At 38.7% G+C, this 16,751-nt stretch overlaps 1 protein-coding gene across 4 annotated transcripts in view; it reads right to left on the reverse strand.

The window, feature by feature from the left end:
• rreb1a (ras responsive element binding protein 1a) overlaps positions 1-16,751 on the reverse strand; it is a 51,533-nt gene that overhangs the window by 13,751 nt on the left and 21,031 nt on the right. For 3 of the 4 annotated variants that reach the window (XM_042752072.1, XM_042752073.1, XM_042752075.1), the window contains 4 exons: positions 10,307-10,423; positions 8,554-8,783; positions 3,703-3,792; positions 3,358-3,521 (listed from right to left, as the gene is read on the reverse strand). In XM_042752072.1, the coding sequence (XP_042608006.1) occupies positions 3,358-3,521; positions 3,703-3,792; positions 8,554-8,783; positions 10,307-10,423 (601 nt within the window). Of the gene's footprint in view, positions 1-3,357; positions 3,522-3,702; positions 3,793-8,553; positions 8,784-10,306; positions 10,424-16,751 lie in introns of those variants that run through there. The other variant, XM_042752076.1, reaches the window with a different exon arrangement.

Below are 16,751 nucleotides of genomic sequence, written 5' to 3' on the forward strand. Positions count from 1 at the left end.
ACCAACATACACAAACAAACCAACGCCTTTTCATTTATCTTTGTGGTGCACTCATCCTCTGGGCGACTCTTCAGCGCAGGCGAAGGCAGGGTGAGGCCTGAGGGATGTAATCAACCAACAAGCTTTCACTTCTCTAAAAAACCCAACACACATCTCTGAACAGTTCAACTTCTTAAATGATGCTTTTACAAACGGATGTGGACATCAGATGTAATGGAACATATTCTACACTGTCTGTGCTACAGATATAAAAGAATCCAATGTACAGAATGTACAGAAATCCAATGTTTAGAATCTTGGGGGTGAACTTTTTTTGACAACCACCCAAAACACCCTAGCAAATACTTAGAAGACCTTAGCAACCCTAAAAAACCTGAACAACCACACAGCAACCACTCAAAACACCCTAGCAAGCTGTATAGCAATGCACTAACAACTAACTTAAGACACCTTAGCAACTCTAGAACATCATAGCAACCACTTAGAAGACTCTTGCACCTGTATAGCAACACACTAACATCCACTTAAAAGACCTTAGCAACCATAGTAATCAGTTAAAACACTCCAACAGCTGCATAGCATCACACTAGCAACCACTTAAAACAACTTAGCAACTCTAGAACACATAGTGACCACTTAAAACACCTTAGCAACCCTAGAACACCATAGCAACCTCTTAAATTACCTTAGCAACTCTAGAAAACCATTGAAACCACTTAGAAGACTCTTGCACCTGCATAGCAACACACTAAAATCCACTTAAAAGACCTTAGCAACCATAGAAATCAGTTAAAAACACCCCAACAGCTGCATAGCAACACACTAGCAACCACTTAAAACAACTTAGCAACTCTAGAACACATAGTGACCACTTAAAACACCTTAGCAACCCTAGAAAACACCATAGCAACCTCTTAAATTACCTTAGCAACTCTAGAAAACCATTGAAACCACTTAGAAGACTCTTGCACCTGCATAGCAACACACTAACATCCACTTAAAAGACCTTAGCAACCATAGCAATCAGTTAAAACACTCCAACAGCTGCATAGCAACACACTAGCAACCACTTAAAACAACTTAGCAACTTTAGAACACATAATGACCACTTAAAACACCTTAGCAACCCTAGAACACCATAGCAACCTCTTAAATTACCTTAGCAACTCTAGAAAACCATTGAAACCACTTAGAAGACTCTTGCACCTGCATAGCAACACACTAACATCCACTTAAAAGACCTTAGCAACCATAGCAATCAGTTAAAACACTCCAACAGCTGCATAGCAACACACTAGCAACCACTTAAAACAACTTAGCCACTTTAGAACACATAATGACCACTAAAACCACCTTAGCAACCCTAGAACACCATAGCAACCTCTTAAATTACCTTAGCAACTCTAGAAAACCATTGAAACCACTTAGAAGACTCTTGCACCTGCATAGCAATACACTAAAATCCACTTAAAAGACCTTAGCAACCATAGCAATCAGTTAAAACACTCCAACAGCTGCATAGCAACACACTAGCAACCACTTAAACACTTAGGAACTCATAGAACACATAACCCTTAGCAAAACACCTTAGCAACCCTAGAACACCATAGCAACCTCTTAAATTACCTTAGCAACTCCAGAAAACCATTGCAACCACAACCACTCTTGCACCTGCATAGCAACACACTAACATCCACTTAAAAGACCTTAGCAACCATAGCAATCAGTTAAAACACTCCAACAGCTGCATAGCAACACACTAGCAACCACTTAAAACAACTTAGGAACTCTAGAACACATAGTGACCACTTAAAACACCTTAGCAACCCTAGAACACCATAGCAACCTCTTAAATTACCTTAGCAACTCTAGAAAACCATTGAAACCACTTAGAAGACTCTTGTACCTGCATAGCAACAAACTAACATCCACTTAAAAGACCTTAGCAACCATAGCAATCAGTTAAAACACTCCAACAGCTGCATAGCAACACACTAGCAACCACTTAAAACAACTTAGCAACCCTAGAACACCATAGCAACCTCCAGCCACAATCCACGCCACATCCAGCATTGACAGCATCACTGATAATAATGAGTTATATTTGTCACGCTGCTCGCATCCGGTGTAGACACAGTGTTAGAAGACTCTTGCATCTACATAGCAATGCACTAGCAACTACTTAAAACACCTTAGCAACCCTAGAACACCATAGCAACCACTTAAAACACCTTAGCAACTCTAGAAGACTTAAGCAGCTGCATAGCAACACACTAGCAACCACTTAAAACACCTTAGCAACCCTAGAACACCATAGCAACCACTTAAAACACCTTAGCAACTCTAGAAGACTTAAGCAGCTGCATAGCAACACACTAGCAACCACTTAAAACACCTTAGCAACCATGGAACACTACAGCAGCCACTTAAAACACCTTAACAACTTTTGAACACCCCATCAATCTCTAAGAACACCCTTGCAACTGCGTAGACATGGACTAGAAACCATGTTAAACACTGTAGCCACCCCAAAGCAACATCCTGGCAACCATCCAGAACACCTACGATGGCACCACTCACATTTCTTCATGGAATTACTATCTAGTGATCACTCAGATCTGCTTAAATTTTGTTTAGCATAAAAAGCCAATATGAAAAGACTGCATATGACTCATTTTGCTAACTCACAAACAAACATTTATTAAATCCACCAAGACACAAAGTCAGTGCTAAGTTTAGGATTACAGCTCATTCAGTAGTTAACCAGAAGATATGATGACACATCAGGGCGGATGGTCGTGCTGCTCCTGCACATCTCCCTTCCCTTAAATCACACACGTACAGTTACTCACTGCTGTTTATCACAGAGTTTCAGACAAGTTGATTTTGAATACTCAACGGTTCACAAAGGTGTGCATGTATGAAATAATAAACTCAATCCTTAATCAAAATAATAATTTGATAATAAGACTTTATTAGCTGAAAGACAGTATGAAACCAGGACTAACTTTATAAAGCAATGCACAATTGAATGAATATGGTTTAAATAAAAAAAAGCTTTAAAAATTTTATTTAAAAAAAGTTATTACCTTTAACCAAAATGTAATAACTTTCTGCACTTCTGAAAGCAATTGTGCAACATAACCAAGGCCTCATGGGTAAAAAAATAGTTCAAATTATACCCCAATGTATAAAGTCCCACCGAATCTTCCATTATCCTTAATAATTCATCACATTATGGAAGTTAAATGTGTGCATGCTGTCTTAAGAATTATTTCTGTATTTCTGCAAATCCAAATATTCAACCCAAGTGCTCCAGATTACAAATGATTTTTAGTTTGGAAACTCCCGACTGACCTGTGCATGTTGCCATTGGTGGTGAACGTCTGATGGCACACAGAGCATTCGTAGGGTCTCTCTCCACTGTGCACTAGCATGTGACGATCCAGAGAGCTAGCCGAGCTCAGAGACTTCCCGCAGATACTGCAAGAGTGGTCCGAAGTCCCGCTGTTGGTGTTGTGCTGGAGAAAAGACATTTGGGTCAGCTAGCTCGATAAGTTAATTAACATTACAGGCCAAGCTCTACAATATATTGTCAAGTCTAAGTGGCTTCTGAAAATGCTATCTTGGCTAACTTGTACACAGACTTTAATTAAAGAAATCAACAGGTATGCAACATTATACTGGAAAAGTGCATGTCACCTGGCGGATGTGCATGGTGAACTGGTGTTGGGTCTGAAAGCTCTTATCACACAGTGGACAGACGATACACCCGCTGTCATCTTTGGCGTCCTGAAACAAATACCAGATGAACTGTATGCAGTTATAAATCTCTACAGCATACACAGAGCACTGTATTATACTATGTGTTTTAAAGCACAAGATTTTGGTGAGGATGCAAACTTGACAGCTTGCTGGCACAAAAGCTGTTTTCGCACAACAGAGTACACTTAAAAACAAATATTTTCAAAGTGTACATGTAATGAAAGTTTGCCAAATTATTTGCATTACGTTTTATTTTACTTAACTTTACCATTCAAAATCTGGGGGATTTTTAAATGTTTTTCAGAGTTTCTTCTGCACAACAAGGCTGCATTTATTTGATAAAAAAAAAAAAAAAAAAAAAAAAATCAGCAATATTGTGAAATATTATTATATATTTAAATAACTGTTAGCTATATGGATATATATTAAAATGTAATTTATTCCTGTGATGCAAAAATGTATTTCCAGCATCATTACTCCAGTCTTCAGTGTCACATGATCTTCAGAAATCATTCTAATATGCTGATTTGCTGCTCAAGAAACATTTCTGATTACTATTAATTTTGAAATCAGATGTTGTGCTTATTTTTTGTAAACAGTGATACTTTTTTTCAGGATTTTTTGATTGATTGTTCAAATGTAGTTCAAAAGAACAGCATTTATTTAAATTAGAACTCCTTTGTAACATTATAAATGTCTCTACTGTCACTTTTGATCAATTTAATGCTTCCTTGATGATTAAAAGTACATAAAAGAAAAACTAAACTTTTGAACAGTAGTGAAGATAAGCCTCAAAGCTCATGAAATAAAAGCCACAAAATATTAGAAAACAAATAAATAAATAAAACTCAGCTGTAATATTAAATTCAAGAATAAACAAAAGCTAGTCTTTTTGTATGAAATCTTATGGTCATCACTTTGAGTCACACATTCAAGGAGTGTGGGTAAAAACACATATGCAGGAGGCAGGGAATGAGGCCTTGTCTTCCGACCTTGAATGTCTTGTCAGAACAGGTTGTATGTGTGAGATACTGAGCTAAATTCACTGTTAAATAAACACTTGCTCAACCCCCAGGAACTACATCGGTCACTGCTGCACGACCATCGAGCACAAACACTCTACTGTTACACATATATCACAGCAATACAGTTCACTTTTTTGTGCACGCATGCAGTTTATTTTAATACAGACCACAATCGTGAATCTGAAGACCTTCTGTTTATTAAATTTGAAAAAAAAAAAAATCAATGAAATTCTCTCCTCCTGCGGTTATGTTTTGTGTATTTCGTGAAGAGCATCTTAACGGTTTCCTCTTTCTCCTTGAGTTGAAATCTGTGTAAACCGACACCACACACACTGCCTTCCTCGCGCTGCTGTTGACAGAACGTCAGATCATTAAAGGGATAGTTCACCCAAAAATGAAAATTCCGTCATCATTTACTCACTCTCAAGTTGTTCCAAACCTGTATGAGTTTCTTTCTTCAGTTTCTGGTCCCCATTGGGGCCAAACATCTGTTTGGTTACCCACAATCCTCAAAATACCTTTTTTACGGTCAACATAAGAAATAGAGTCATACAGGTTTGGAACAACTTGAATGATGACCGCACTTTCATTTTCGGGCGAACTGTCCCTTTAAATGCAAACATTAGCAGCACTGTTCAGTGAGACCAGTTCCTGTTGTAACAGATCTGATGCCGTCACATGACTGAATGCCTTGTATGCTTACTCATATGATGTCATAAAATAAATGCGTAGCTATCTCATAATACATAAATAAAGAAAAGAAAAAAGAGAAGGCAGATGAGTCATCACAAGTCCAGCCCTAAATAGACGCCCATGTGATCTAAAACACACAAGCGATTAAACCAGACTGGAATCTTCAAAAACATCTCTAGGAAGAGAAGAGCACTTCCTCTTCCTCTGGTGGCACGCTGGCGTAGGGCTTGTTTTCCTTCTGTGACTCTCTTGGCTTCAGTTCAGGACCAGCGAGCGCCAACTGCTCAAGCTGACAGTATTTACCATTCTGCATGTTATAAGGGGAAGTCTCATTCACAGACAACGTTTGCTTTTTGACTTTAAAGGGGTCATCGGATGCCCATTTTCCACAAGTTTATAATATTGTTTATTTTGTTTATTAATGTAATTTATGTAAGTTTGTTTGGTATTTCTCAATGGTAGTGTAAAACAACACCGTTTTTTCCCTATCAAAAACTGTTCTTTTCAGAGCAAGCTGTTTTCTTGCATGCTGCTTTAAATGTTAATGAGCTCTGCTGACTCCGCCCCTCTCTTCCGAGCTGCTTTTTTAGGGACTGTTTACTATAGCCGCATTCATAGTGGAACTTGCTAATTAACACATTATTAGGAAAGGCGATTTGTAAAGATTCTTAAAAAAACCTAACACTCACTTTTTCTGGAGGTGAAGCTGGACCATGAATGATTTGCGCAAACGCATTTATGTAGTTCGGGGGTGCATTCAGCGGCTCAGATGTCAGGAGTAAATGACGACTGCTATGTTCATTATTACATCAAACAACAAAACCTCAGTCTCTTAGGAGTCATTCTTGCCTACATCTGCTCCAGCGGTGAAACAATGGCCGACTGATGACAGTGACTCAGGGCGGAGCTAAGGTAAGACGCTACAATGAAACACTACTGTCAATCAAACTATCGTGGGAGGGGCCTGTCTGTGTGACGTCATACACACAGGCATCTGAGATCGCCTCGATTTGAGAAAGGGGAAATGATTTAACGAGATTAAGAAAAAAACACTGGGTGGATCTTTATCATTATAGGGTGGTTGTGTACACACACTGCCAACACACATTTCAGTTCAAAGAGCTTGTAAAAGTGCACGTGGCATCCGATGACCCCTTTAATTGGCAGTGATAGTTTCGTCATATAAGGAAGTCCCATTCATTTCATTGTCACTATTCATACTGACCTGCTTAAAAAAAAAAAAAAAGTCTATAGGTCATAAATTGGTTTAAAACACTTACTACACACTACCATTCAAATGTTTGGGGTCTGTAAGATTTTTATTTTTTTTTTTTTAAAGAAAATAATACCTTTATTTATTAAGGATATATTAAATTAACCAAAAATGGTGGTAAAGCTTTCTATTTCAAATAAGTACTGTTTATTGCTGTTCTTCCTAAAATCTTGAAAATATGTATCACAAAATGTGCAGCAGCACAACTGATTTCAACACTGATAATCATAAATGTTTCTTAAGCATCAAATCAGCACATTAGAATGATTTCTGAAAAATCATGTAACACTAAAGACTGGAGTAACAATGATGCTAAAAAAAATTCAGCTTTGCATCACAGGAATAAATTACATTTTAAAATATATTACAATAGAAACATTTTATTTTTAATTGTAATAATATTTCACAATATTTCTGTGTTTACTATCTATATTTCATCAAACAAATGCAGTCTTGATGAACACAAGATACTTTTGTACTTTTGAAAAGTCTATTTCCTTGGATGATTCAAAAAGTGGATGTTTATGCTGTAAGGCATTCTATTCTAGATACAATTCATGGTGCACCTGAGCAAACACCTGTTAGCAATCTTTATTTTTTACCGGTTTTGTCTGAACCTGTCTGTGTTCAGCAGGACCTGTCTGCAGTGTTCTGTGCTTCAGCTCGTCTCTTTATTCTCAGTTAATCCAGTAAATTACACAACGCACTGTAAGCTTCTTTACTTTTGCTCAAAAGGAGCGGAAGAGGCCAGAGAACTAGACCACAGCCTCTCCAGGTGAAACACTGCCTACTGGCTAAAAGATCCCACACTCAAATTTCTATTCTGCTCTCTAGATATAACTCATGTCCTTCAATGCAAGTCTATGAGATTTTATACCTATATATAATATCCTACAGGATATTTTTTAAGTGGAAGGAACACATTTAAGCGGGGGTGGATGGTTTGGATCCAAAACTTCAGAGACTAAACTTCCCCCCCAGAGTTCCACAGGAGTGTTAAGGGGTTAAAAGCGACACCTGTTGCCCCACACTGGAGTGTTAAGGGATGAATTGCATGCTCTAATGGGAGCCATGTGATGCAGCCGGGTGAACAAAAGGTGGATTGAGATGCCAGTAGACCATTTGTCACTTTCTGTTTTAAAAGCAGGATGCTGCATCCATTAAGTCCTTCCCACCTGTACTACTTTCCAACCACAATAACACACGTATTGTATATAAGCAGCAGCTATTCATTATTTAGAGCTGCATCCCAGTTAACTTTAATCTTAAATCTCTAATGTGCAAAATCTGCCTACTGTAGATCATAGCTTTTAAATGCATTAAACAAATTAAAATGTAATTTTAAGGTCATTAATATAGCTAGGTGTTACACAACCTGACTGTGTGCAATGAAATTTTATGAAGTGGTAATAAGCCACAATGGTGGACTTTTGTACAACAGAACTATGTTGATTGGAACGCATCCAAGGACATTGCCATGGCTCGTCTGATTGGTTTATTTGTGGAATGAGTCAGTACGAGTTTGTTTTGAGATTATGAATCAGTGTGAGACATTTCAGTGTTGAGTTTGGATCATAAATATATTTTGTGTTTTATAACCACAAATAGTTCTTGTTTCCGACCACAAAATGACATCAACACTGTCTCTGCTGCACAAAATACTAGGAAACATATTCTGTGTTTTACTTTTACTTTACTGTTATATACATATATGCATGTAAATCCATGTATATTCGCTAATATCACATTTATCAAGTATGCATGTGATTTTCACTCTTATTCTTCGTAACCTCTTACCTGGGTCTTTCTTCCACTGCGGCTGGTGCTGGGGCTTTTGACGGACACCTTACTGGGCGTGGTGTGGGCGGAGTCTACGCTGCCGTTAAGCTGAGCTGCTTTCATCACAGTGCTCATCATGGAGTTAATGGAAGACAGGTCCACCCCATCGGCTACCTCCATCTCTCCGTCTAATCTATTCTGTCCGTTCTCCCATTCATTTGCTTCCTCCTCTACACTGGTAGAACTCTCTGTGGATGTTTTCATTTCTTTGTATTACTTTAATGAATGATAGAATGATAGTTAGAAAGATAGTGACAGACAGAGCCACAGACAGAGAGATGGAACAAATGATGGATGGATAGAATGACAGATGGATCTATAGCAGTGTTGCCAAGTCCACGTTTCTCCCGCGGAATTGGGCTACTTTAACACTGTTGCCGCAGGGGGGTGGTTTTTAATGTCCACAGGTTGTAGCAACCCCAATAGCTTGATATTCAGCCCCTGGAATGCGAACTTTACTGGAGGATCCCCGCCCAAAAACTTGTATTTTTACCGGGGAAACCCCTCGAAACGCAACTGGGCTAGTTTTGGGTAGCAATTGGGCGGGTTTTGTTGTGAAAACCTGGCAACCCTGATCTATAGATGAATAGATAGAATGATAGACACAACAAATGATAAATAGGTGGATAGAGCAAAAGATAGAAGTAACGATAGATAGAAAGATTGATAGGGTGACAGAATTTACAATGGATGGATAGAAAGATGGACTGAGCGATAGATAGATGGATAGATAAGATGAAAATGATAGAATGATAGAACGACAGAACAATAGAATGATAGATAGATAGATAGAGAGATGAACTGAAAATCAAGATTTAATGCAAGGAAGATTTATAGTTAGATGGATTTATAATTATATAATTAGATAGATAGATAGATAGATAGATAGAGAGAGATAGAATGATAGAACGATAGATAGAACGACAGAACGATGGAATGATAGATAGAACAATAGATAGACAGAACGATAGAATGATAGATAGATATAGAACAATAGAATGATAGAACGATAGATAGATTGATATATAAACAGACAGAATGATAGAACGATAGATAGAACAATAGACAGAATGATAGATAGAATAATAGATAGAACGACAGAACGATAGATAGATAGATTGATATATAGATAGACAGATAGAACTTTAGAATGATAGATAGAATGATAGAACGATAGATAGACAGAACGATAGAATGATAGAACAATAGATAGAATGATAGATAGATAGATAGATAGATAGATATAGATATATATATATATAGATATAGAGTTATAGTGATAGAGAGAGATAACAATATATATATATATATATATATAGAGAGAGAGCGATAGATAGATAGAATGATAGACAGACAGACAGATAGATATAATGGGTGGATATAACTAACAAAACAATGATGGATAGAATGATGAACAATGAATGGAAAGATAGATGGTAGAGTGATACATAGAAGGAATGATGGATAGAACAATAGCTGATAGAAAGATAGATAGATTGACTGATAAACAGAACTATCGATAGGATGATAGATGGATAGAAGAAACGACAGATATAAAGATATAGCAATGGAACGGACAATGGGTGAATGGAAAGATAGATGGATAGTGAAAGAGAGTTATGTGTAAAATGTCCTGATGGATGATAGATGGATAGAACTCACAGTGGATCAATAGATAGATAGACAGACAGAAAGAAAGACAGATTTTTACCTGTTTGTGTTCCTATGGGGGCGGGGCTCTGCCGCTCATCGCTTTGCTCCGCCTCCTCCCTAGTGAGGGTGCAATTTGCAGATTCTGTTCTTGCCTCCTCTGTTGAATTTTCCATAACTATGGAGAAAAAAAAAGAATGTATGCAAATAAACCAAGGATGCTTTGAGTGCACTGGAAGAACAGCTTGTATCTTACAGTAACTTGACATTCAGAAAACAGCTAGTTAGAGAACAGCTTCCTTCCTTCTAAAGAATCTGGGGATAAAAAGATTGGAAGAATGGAAAATTGTCCAGCGAGTACACTACACAGAGTACTTGGTACAGTCAGTGGAACATAACGCGTGTTCTCTAGATGAGGCACAGAACACACATTCTCTTTGAGCTTTATGGCTCCAGCACCTGTCTGGAGAGCACTAGTGAGGGAGCGTGACCAGTCCAACGCAAGTGTGTAAGAGTCATCATAAAAGTTTCATACTGTACTCTCTTTCTAGCAAAGGTTACGAAAAAATTTGAGATCTGATTGGTGTAACAACTGGTAACATCATAATTGTGGCCTATGAAGCCATGATTGGTTCCATCCAATTTTTGGACAACTACAGACGACCACACAGGAAAATCTCTGCTTTGGTGGGCGCCAGCATGGCAGATGGCTGTAGATGCTAATCTGGATGAGCGGGGGGGTCTAAGCGCTACATTTAAGAGGGGTTCATTCCTGAGGGGATGATGGGAGACGCTCGAGGTACATCAACCTAAAAAGCAGAACTCTAAGTGCTGATTATGATTTAATAAGTGTGCTAATGACTAAAAGAGATTGCTAATGTGTCAAAACGAGGAAGGGAGAGTTAGAACAGTTGTCAAGAGGAAGGACGGGAGAGATCTGGGAGGGGAAAAAAGATGGAGAAAAGAACGAGATTCTCTCTTTGCTAATTGCCGTTTCCCATCCGCAGCCACACAGGAAGCTCCTCTGCGGTCTGGGCCGCTTCCTCTTTTGGAGAGAGGATAAGGGAATGTGCGTCTGGGTGTGTGACGAGGCTGTTGGACAACAGGATCTGCTGCTGGCTGGACCAAAACAACATGGTAGATATGATCGGGGCGCCAACAAGAGACACTTCACATACGCCTTGTAGCCAAATGGAGGTAAACCAGATTCCTCCAGAAACAGCCTGCGAGCCAAGTACTGAATGCACTCGATTAGACGCGTACAACCGCAGCTGAAATAACTAAAGATAACTAAAATAACTAAAGAGGAGGTTGACAAGCACATACGATGACTACTCTAGTGAAAAAAATATACTGAAATGTATTTGAAATACATTTACTTTGTGCCAAGTATATCACGTATTTATGTCCTTAATAAAAATCTGTAAAACATTTTACAAAGATTAAAGGCGTCATTCTTACGGAAGCCATAAACAAGCAACTCATCAAAGCTCTCTCAGTAGGAAAGATAAGGCCGCTCCTCTGATAGGATGTTTGTGTGAGGGGCGGGGCGCTTTTGCAGGAAAATTAACAGTTGATGAATGTGGTGGGAGACAAACTAGTACTACGAATCAAAGAGAAAACCAGAAAGATGCTGGAAATAAGAAGTGAACGTTGAGAAGGGAAAACCTGTATTCGGGTGTGGAAGGTCGAGTAAGAGACTGTTGGGTTCTGTTGGTGATTAGAGGTAGAAAGACAAGGGATTACACAACAGCAGGGCAGGTTTCGAGTTGTGCAAGGATTTGGGGTGAGGGTTTGGGGCGAGAGTGAGTGAGAGAGAGAGCTGTACTTGTCATAAGATTCTCGCTCTCTTGCCGGGAGAGATAGTGCGGGTGGAGGGAGTTGGGGGGCTGCTGTTACTACATCTGTTCCCACCCATCACTCTCACTTTCCTGCACACACACACAAACACACACACACACGACAGAAAGAGCTTCTTGCACATCCTTGTTAAAACAACTCAAACAAAAGACAAACGGTGGGAAAGCAGAGGTGATTTTGGGAGACTATGAAGAGAGAATATGTTATGGGCGTGCTGGCGTGTGCGTTCGTGTATGACCGTATGTGAGCTTTTTGAGCGTTTGTGTGTCAGTCAGAAGCACACAAGAGTGGAAAAGTCCTCACACGGTGCCAAACCGAGCAAGCAAGAATGCCTCTGCTGCTCCCTCTCTCTGTGTCTCTCCATCTTGTTTCGTCTCCATCAAATATCCTCTAAAATAGTCGGAAATGTGAATGCCTTCCTTTGAAAAGTTACATAAACAAAACTACTTTAAAATGCTAGAAATCTTTGCAAACAAAAAATGTTTCACAACAGGGTGTCAGTTGGAAAAATCTTAAACGAGGCATTACAAAATTAGATAAAATATAGTCACACTTTATTCTTGCTATTAACGAACCATTAACTTTGACTTTTGCCTAAAAAAACCTCCTAATGTGTTGCTTATTAATAGTTAGTAATGTAGTTGTTAAGTTTAGGTATTAGGGAAGCAGAACATGGTCATGCAGAATATGTGCTTTATAAGTAATAATAAACAGCCAATATGTTAATAATAGGCTAATGCTAATAAACAACTAGTTAATAGTGAGAATTACTAAAGTGTTACCTAAAATATTTACTAGACTAATACACTAGGTATTCAAATCATTATAGCTATTTCTGCAAATGTGCATTTATGCAGGCCTTGTAGTGCACTGATGCTAGCCAATATATTAATTTTTGACACTATTACATTAAAATCAAATCAGTCTAAACCAGACAAAAGCTTTAAAATAAGCTAAAAACAAATAAAAAAATAAGGTATCTCTTTTGATTCACCTCAAAGTCAAACGTCTGTAATTTTACAATTTAATTATTTTAATATTACTTGTAATTAATTTAGTTATTTATTTGAATCTATGAACACTACTAAATTCTATAAAGAAAGAAAGATAGAAAGAAAGAAAGGCCAACAAATTCATGATGCTACACAAATAACCAATCAGTGCAACAAAACATTGGTTTCAGCTTGACATTTCTATCCATCAATGGCTTGTCCTTCCTTCTACTTTAGCACGAGACACACATATGATGCTGCCAAGTCCAAATAGCACCTGACTATTTATTAGAGAAGCATTCCTGATCTAAATTTACCTTAAAACTTGGGCCTGAAGCCAAAGCATCCATTCTAAACACAAAGCTGCCAACGTACGATTTTACTCAAAAACCCTGGCAACCTTGTAAGATACCGACAGTCCTAGCTTACACTCGGTAGGAGCTCTTATAAAGTAATTGGCCTGGTTTCTGGGATGCAAATGACAGAGTCGGGTGGGTTGGGCCTGCGAGGATAGCTCTCAGACAATAGCTCTGAGCCAAACTGCCAAAAATGACACGTGCACTTCAAAAGCAAACAGATACAGAGCGACCGTAGCACCGATTCTCAGTTACCTGGTGGGAAGAGGTCTTGAATGGCTTTTATAAAGGGAAAGGAGAGGATAAAAATATATATGTTCTTCCTGAGTGGGAGAAGGTTTGAAAAAGGGACTACTTTGCTTTGTGGTTTAACTGAGAATAGGTCTGCAATGAGGCGAGGGCGCAGTAAATCCAGTGGCCATATGTTGGCTGTTTATTACAGCCTCCAGTGTCTTCCTTGACATCACAGCGCTCAAAAGGAAACAGGAGAAATCCAGAGTCTCATGTGTGAAATAAGTATTAGGTAACACACATAAATGAGGCGGCAGCGGAAGGAAGCCACAACTCCTGTACGCTCACTGCCCAAAGCTCTCGGTGTAAAAGAAGAGTTTCATAGTAGCTGTTCACAGTGTTGGGGAGTAACTAGTTACATGTAACAGAATTCCGTAATTTAATTACAAAAATAAATATAACTAATCTGTTACAGTTACTGAGAAAAAAAATAAGTGTAATTAAATGACAGTTACTTATGAAAATGTTAACGATTACAAAGGAGGTTACATCTGAATATTTTCACACACATACAGATTTGATTGATAAAATGAAATTATTATAACAAAAAGTATCATTTCGAAAAGTAATCAAAAAGTAATCAAATGTAATCTGTTACATTTCTTTAGTAAAGTAATAGTTGCACCACTTATTACATTTTAAGTAGGGTAACTTGTAATCTGTAACCAAAGTAACCTTCCCAACACTGGCCCTTCGCATCTCTTCTCCCTACCAATCATATGTTTGAGTGCCTCCGAGCGACTGGGGCCTTTCCTCCACCCTTCCATGTCCTGACTTGCCAGACCGAGCAACACAAAACCACACACACAAATGACAAAGTCGGTGAATTCAGTCACCAGTTTATGGACTCCTGAACTTTTCACGTTCGGTCTCTCTAACTCTCTGAGTTATGCAAAGATCAGGGTATCATCGGAGCACTGTGTTTACACAGACCAAGAGAAATGGGGTTGGTCTGGGGCCAAACTTGGACAGAGTGGAAGGAGTATTACTAGTACTCCCTCTCTTACTCACATAAATCACACATTGATAGTCATTCGCCCTGGAGTTGAGTGTTGGGTATTACACAAGTGATGGCTCAGAGGGGAATAAGCCTCTGAACTTTACGTAATGGCCTACTGAACTAGCATTGTGCTCGAGGCAAAACACAACGGGACGTTATAAACCCCATTTAAAGTCAAAAGAAATGTCCTAAGGCATAACATTCTCCTTAGTAGCATGTATTTTATGGCCATCCATGAAAATCACCACAATAAGCCAAATCCTGTAACCTGATCCACAAGAACAGTGGGTTTCCAAGACAATTAAAAGCACGAATTAAGCAACAAAATGTGAAATTTCTCCTGTTAAAGTTGGTATTAATGGACCTTGTGATTGTGGTTTTTGGTAACTGGTGTTTGTAGGGCGGAAATATTGATCCAACACTGCAAGTCAAGCAAGTTTACAACAGATGCACTTTTAGGCAAATTAATAAACAGATGGAGAGCAGCGAAATGCAACAGTATATTTGTTTGTCACTGCAAGTCAAGCAAGTTTACAACATTTCGGCGGGGCTTATTTTTCGCTGTTTATTTTTCGCGTTTGAAGGTTTCAGGTTTCCAATAAAGATTAATAAGACTTATATTTTCTTCCCTTTTGGTTCAATATGAATCCCTATTAGAATATTTCAGTGTTGCTTTGTTTTTAAAGTACCAGTCTTTTCCATAATTTACTGATAAAAGTCAATAAATGACAGAAAATACCCAATTAATGAGACCGCCGGTCCTGTGTGCGTCATTGCAGCATGTTGCGATGAGTCTCTATCTGTTTGGAAGACATGTTCTGGTTTAGAGAGGATGGGTTTCTGGCATTTTTAAGGTGTTACAGAGAGTAACATGAGCCGGACTAACCAAAGAACTACCATACAACATATTTAAACCGTCATAATTCTGCAATCAGTTCCATGTGACCTAAACAGCCTAATCTAGTAGTGTGTGAAAAACAGACCTCTTATTAAATACTTCCTCTACAACATCAGTTCAATGCACCAAGAGCAGAACAGAAACAGATATGCTAAGCAAAAATATAAAAACGAGTGGCTGAGCACAAACACACACTAACACATGCATCAGAAGCATGACATTTTTCAATCTAAAACAAGCTTTTTATTGTCTTCTAATACTCAGAATAATTCTCCAACACTATAAATCCCAGTTTTTTTATTGCAAGGTTTACCACAAGCATAAGTCTTTTTGTGTGGCTGTTGTTTACGGTGAAATCCCGGTATCTCCTTCATCTCTGCAGCCACTCAAACAGGTTTTTGGTGGATGACAGACTGAGGCCTCACGTCACAAAGAGGCCTCAGGCCCACACAATCATGCGTCAGCATCAGCTCAACGTCCTCTCAAACACCCGAGTAAAACAACGCACTGTACCATGATGGAAAAGTCTCACAGAGCAGAAAAGGCGACATCTTTTGGTTGATTTGAGTGCGTTACTGACATTATCTTGGCCACATCTAATGCATTTTGTTATCATTGTTACATGCCCTGCCCGTGTGCGATAAATGGTTGGGTCCTGTTCTGTGACTTTCAACAGATGCGCCACAAGTCTGAGCATGGGAGACTGCAGGCGCTCGAAACAGCGGCTTGAGCAATAGGCCATGACTCACAGGAGTCAGTTATCTGAAAACCAAACATGCTCCTATGAATAGACGTCAGTTTGAGCACATCCAAAGTAACAATCTAACAGCCCTAAGAATTTCATTCCATATTGGCGCAACAAAGATGATAATAAAATTGTGGGAGCAGATGAATGGCAGTCAAAGGCTGCTGTAATTCGTGTAAAAGACTGTATGTCTTTCAGGAGCATCATACTTTCACCTAGATAACACAGCTGTTTTACAGAAGAGAATGTTGACCTTTGACCCCGCTACCTGAGAACACTTCAGAAGGAGAAATGGAAAAGTAGCTAACTCTCATTTAGACTCAACAAACTGTTCAATGAACCACCGAAATGAACAGAACATTAG

This window comes from Cyprinus carpio, chromosome B24, assembly GCF_018340385.1.
Source record: "Cyprinus carpio isolate SPL01 chromosome B24, ASM1834038v1, whole genome shotgun sequence".
NCBI lineage: Eukaryota > Metazoa > Chordata > Actinopteri > Cypriniformes > Cyprinidae > Cyprinus > Cyprinus carpio.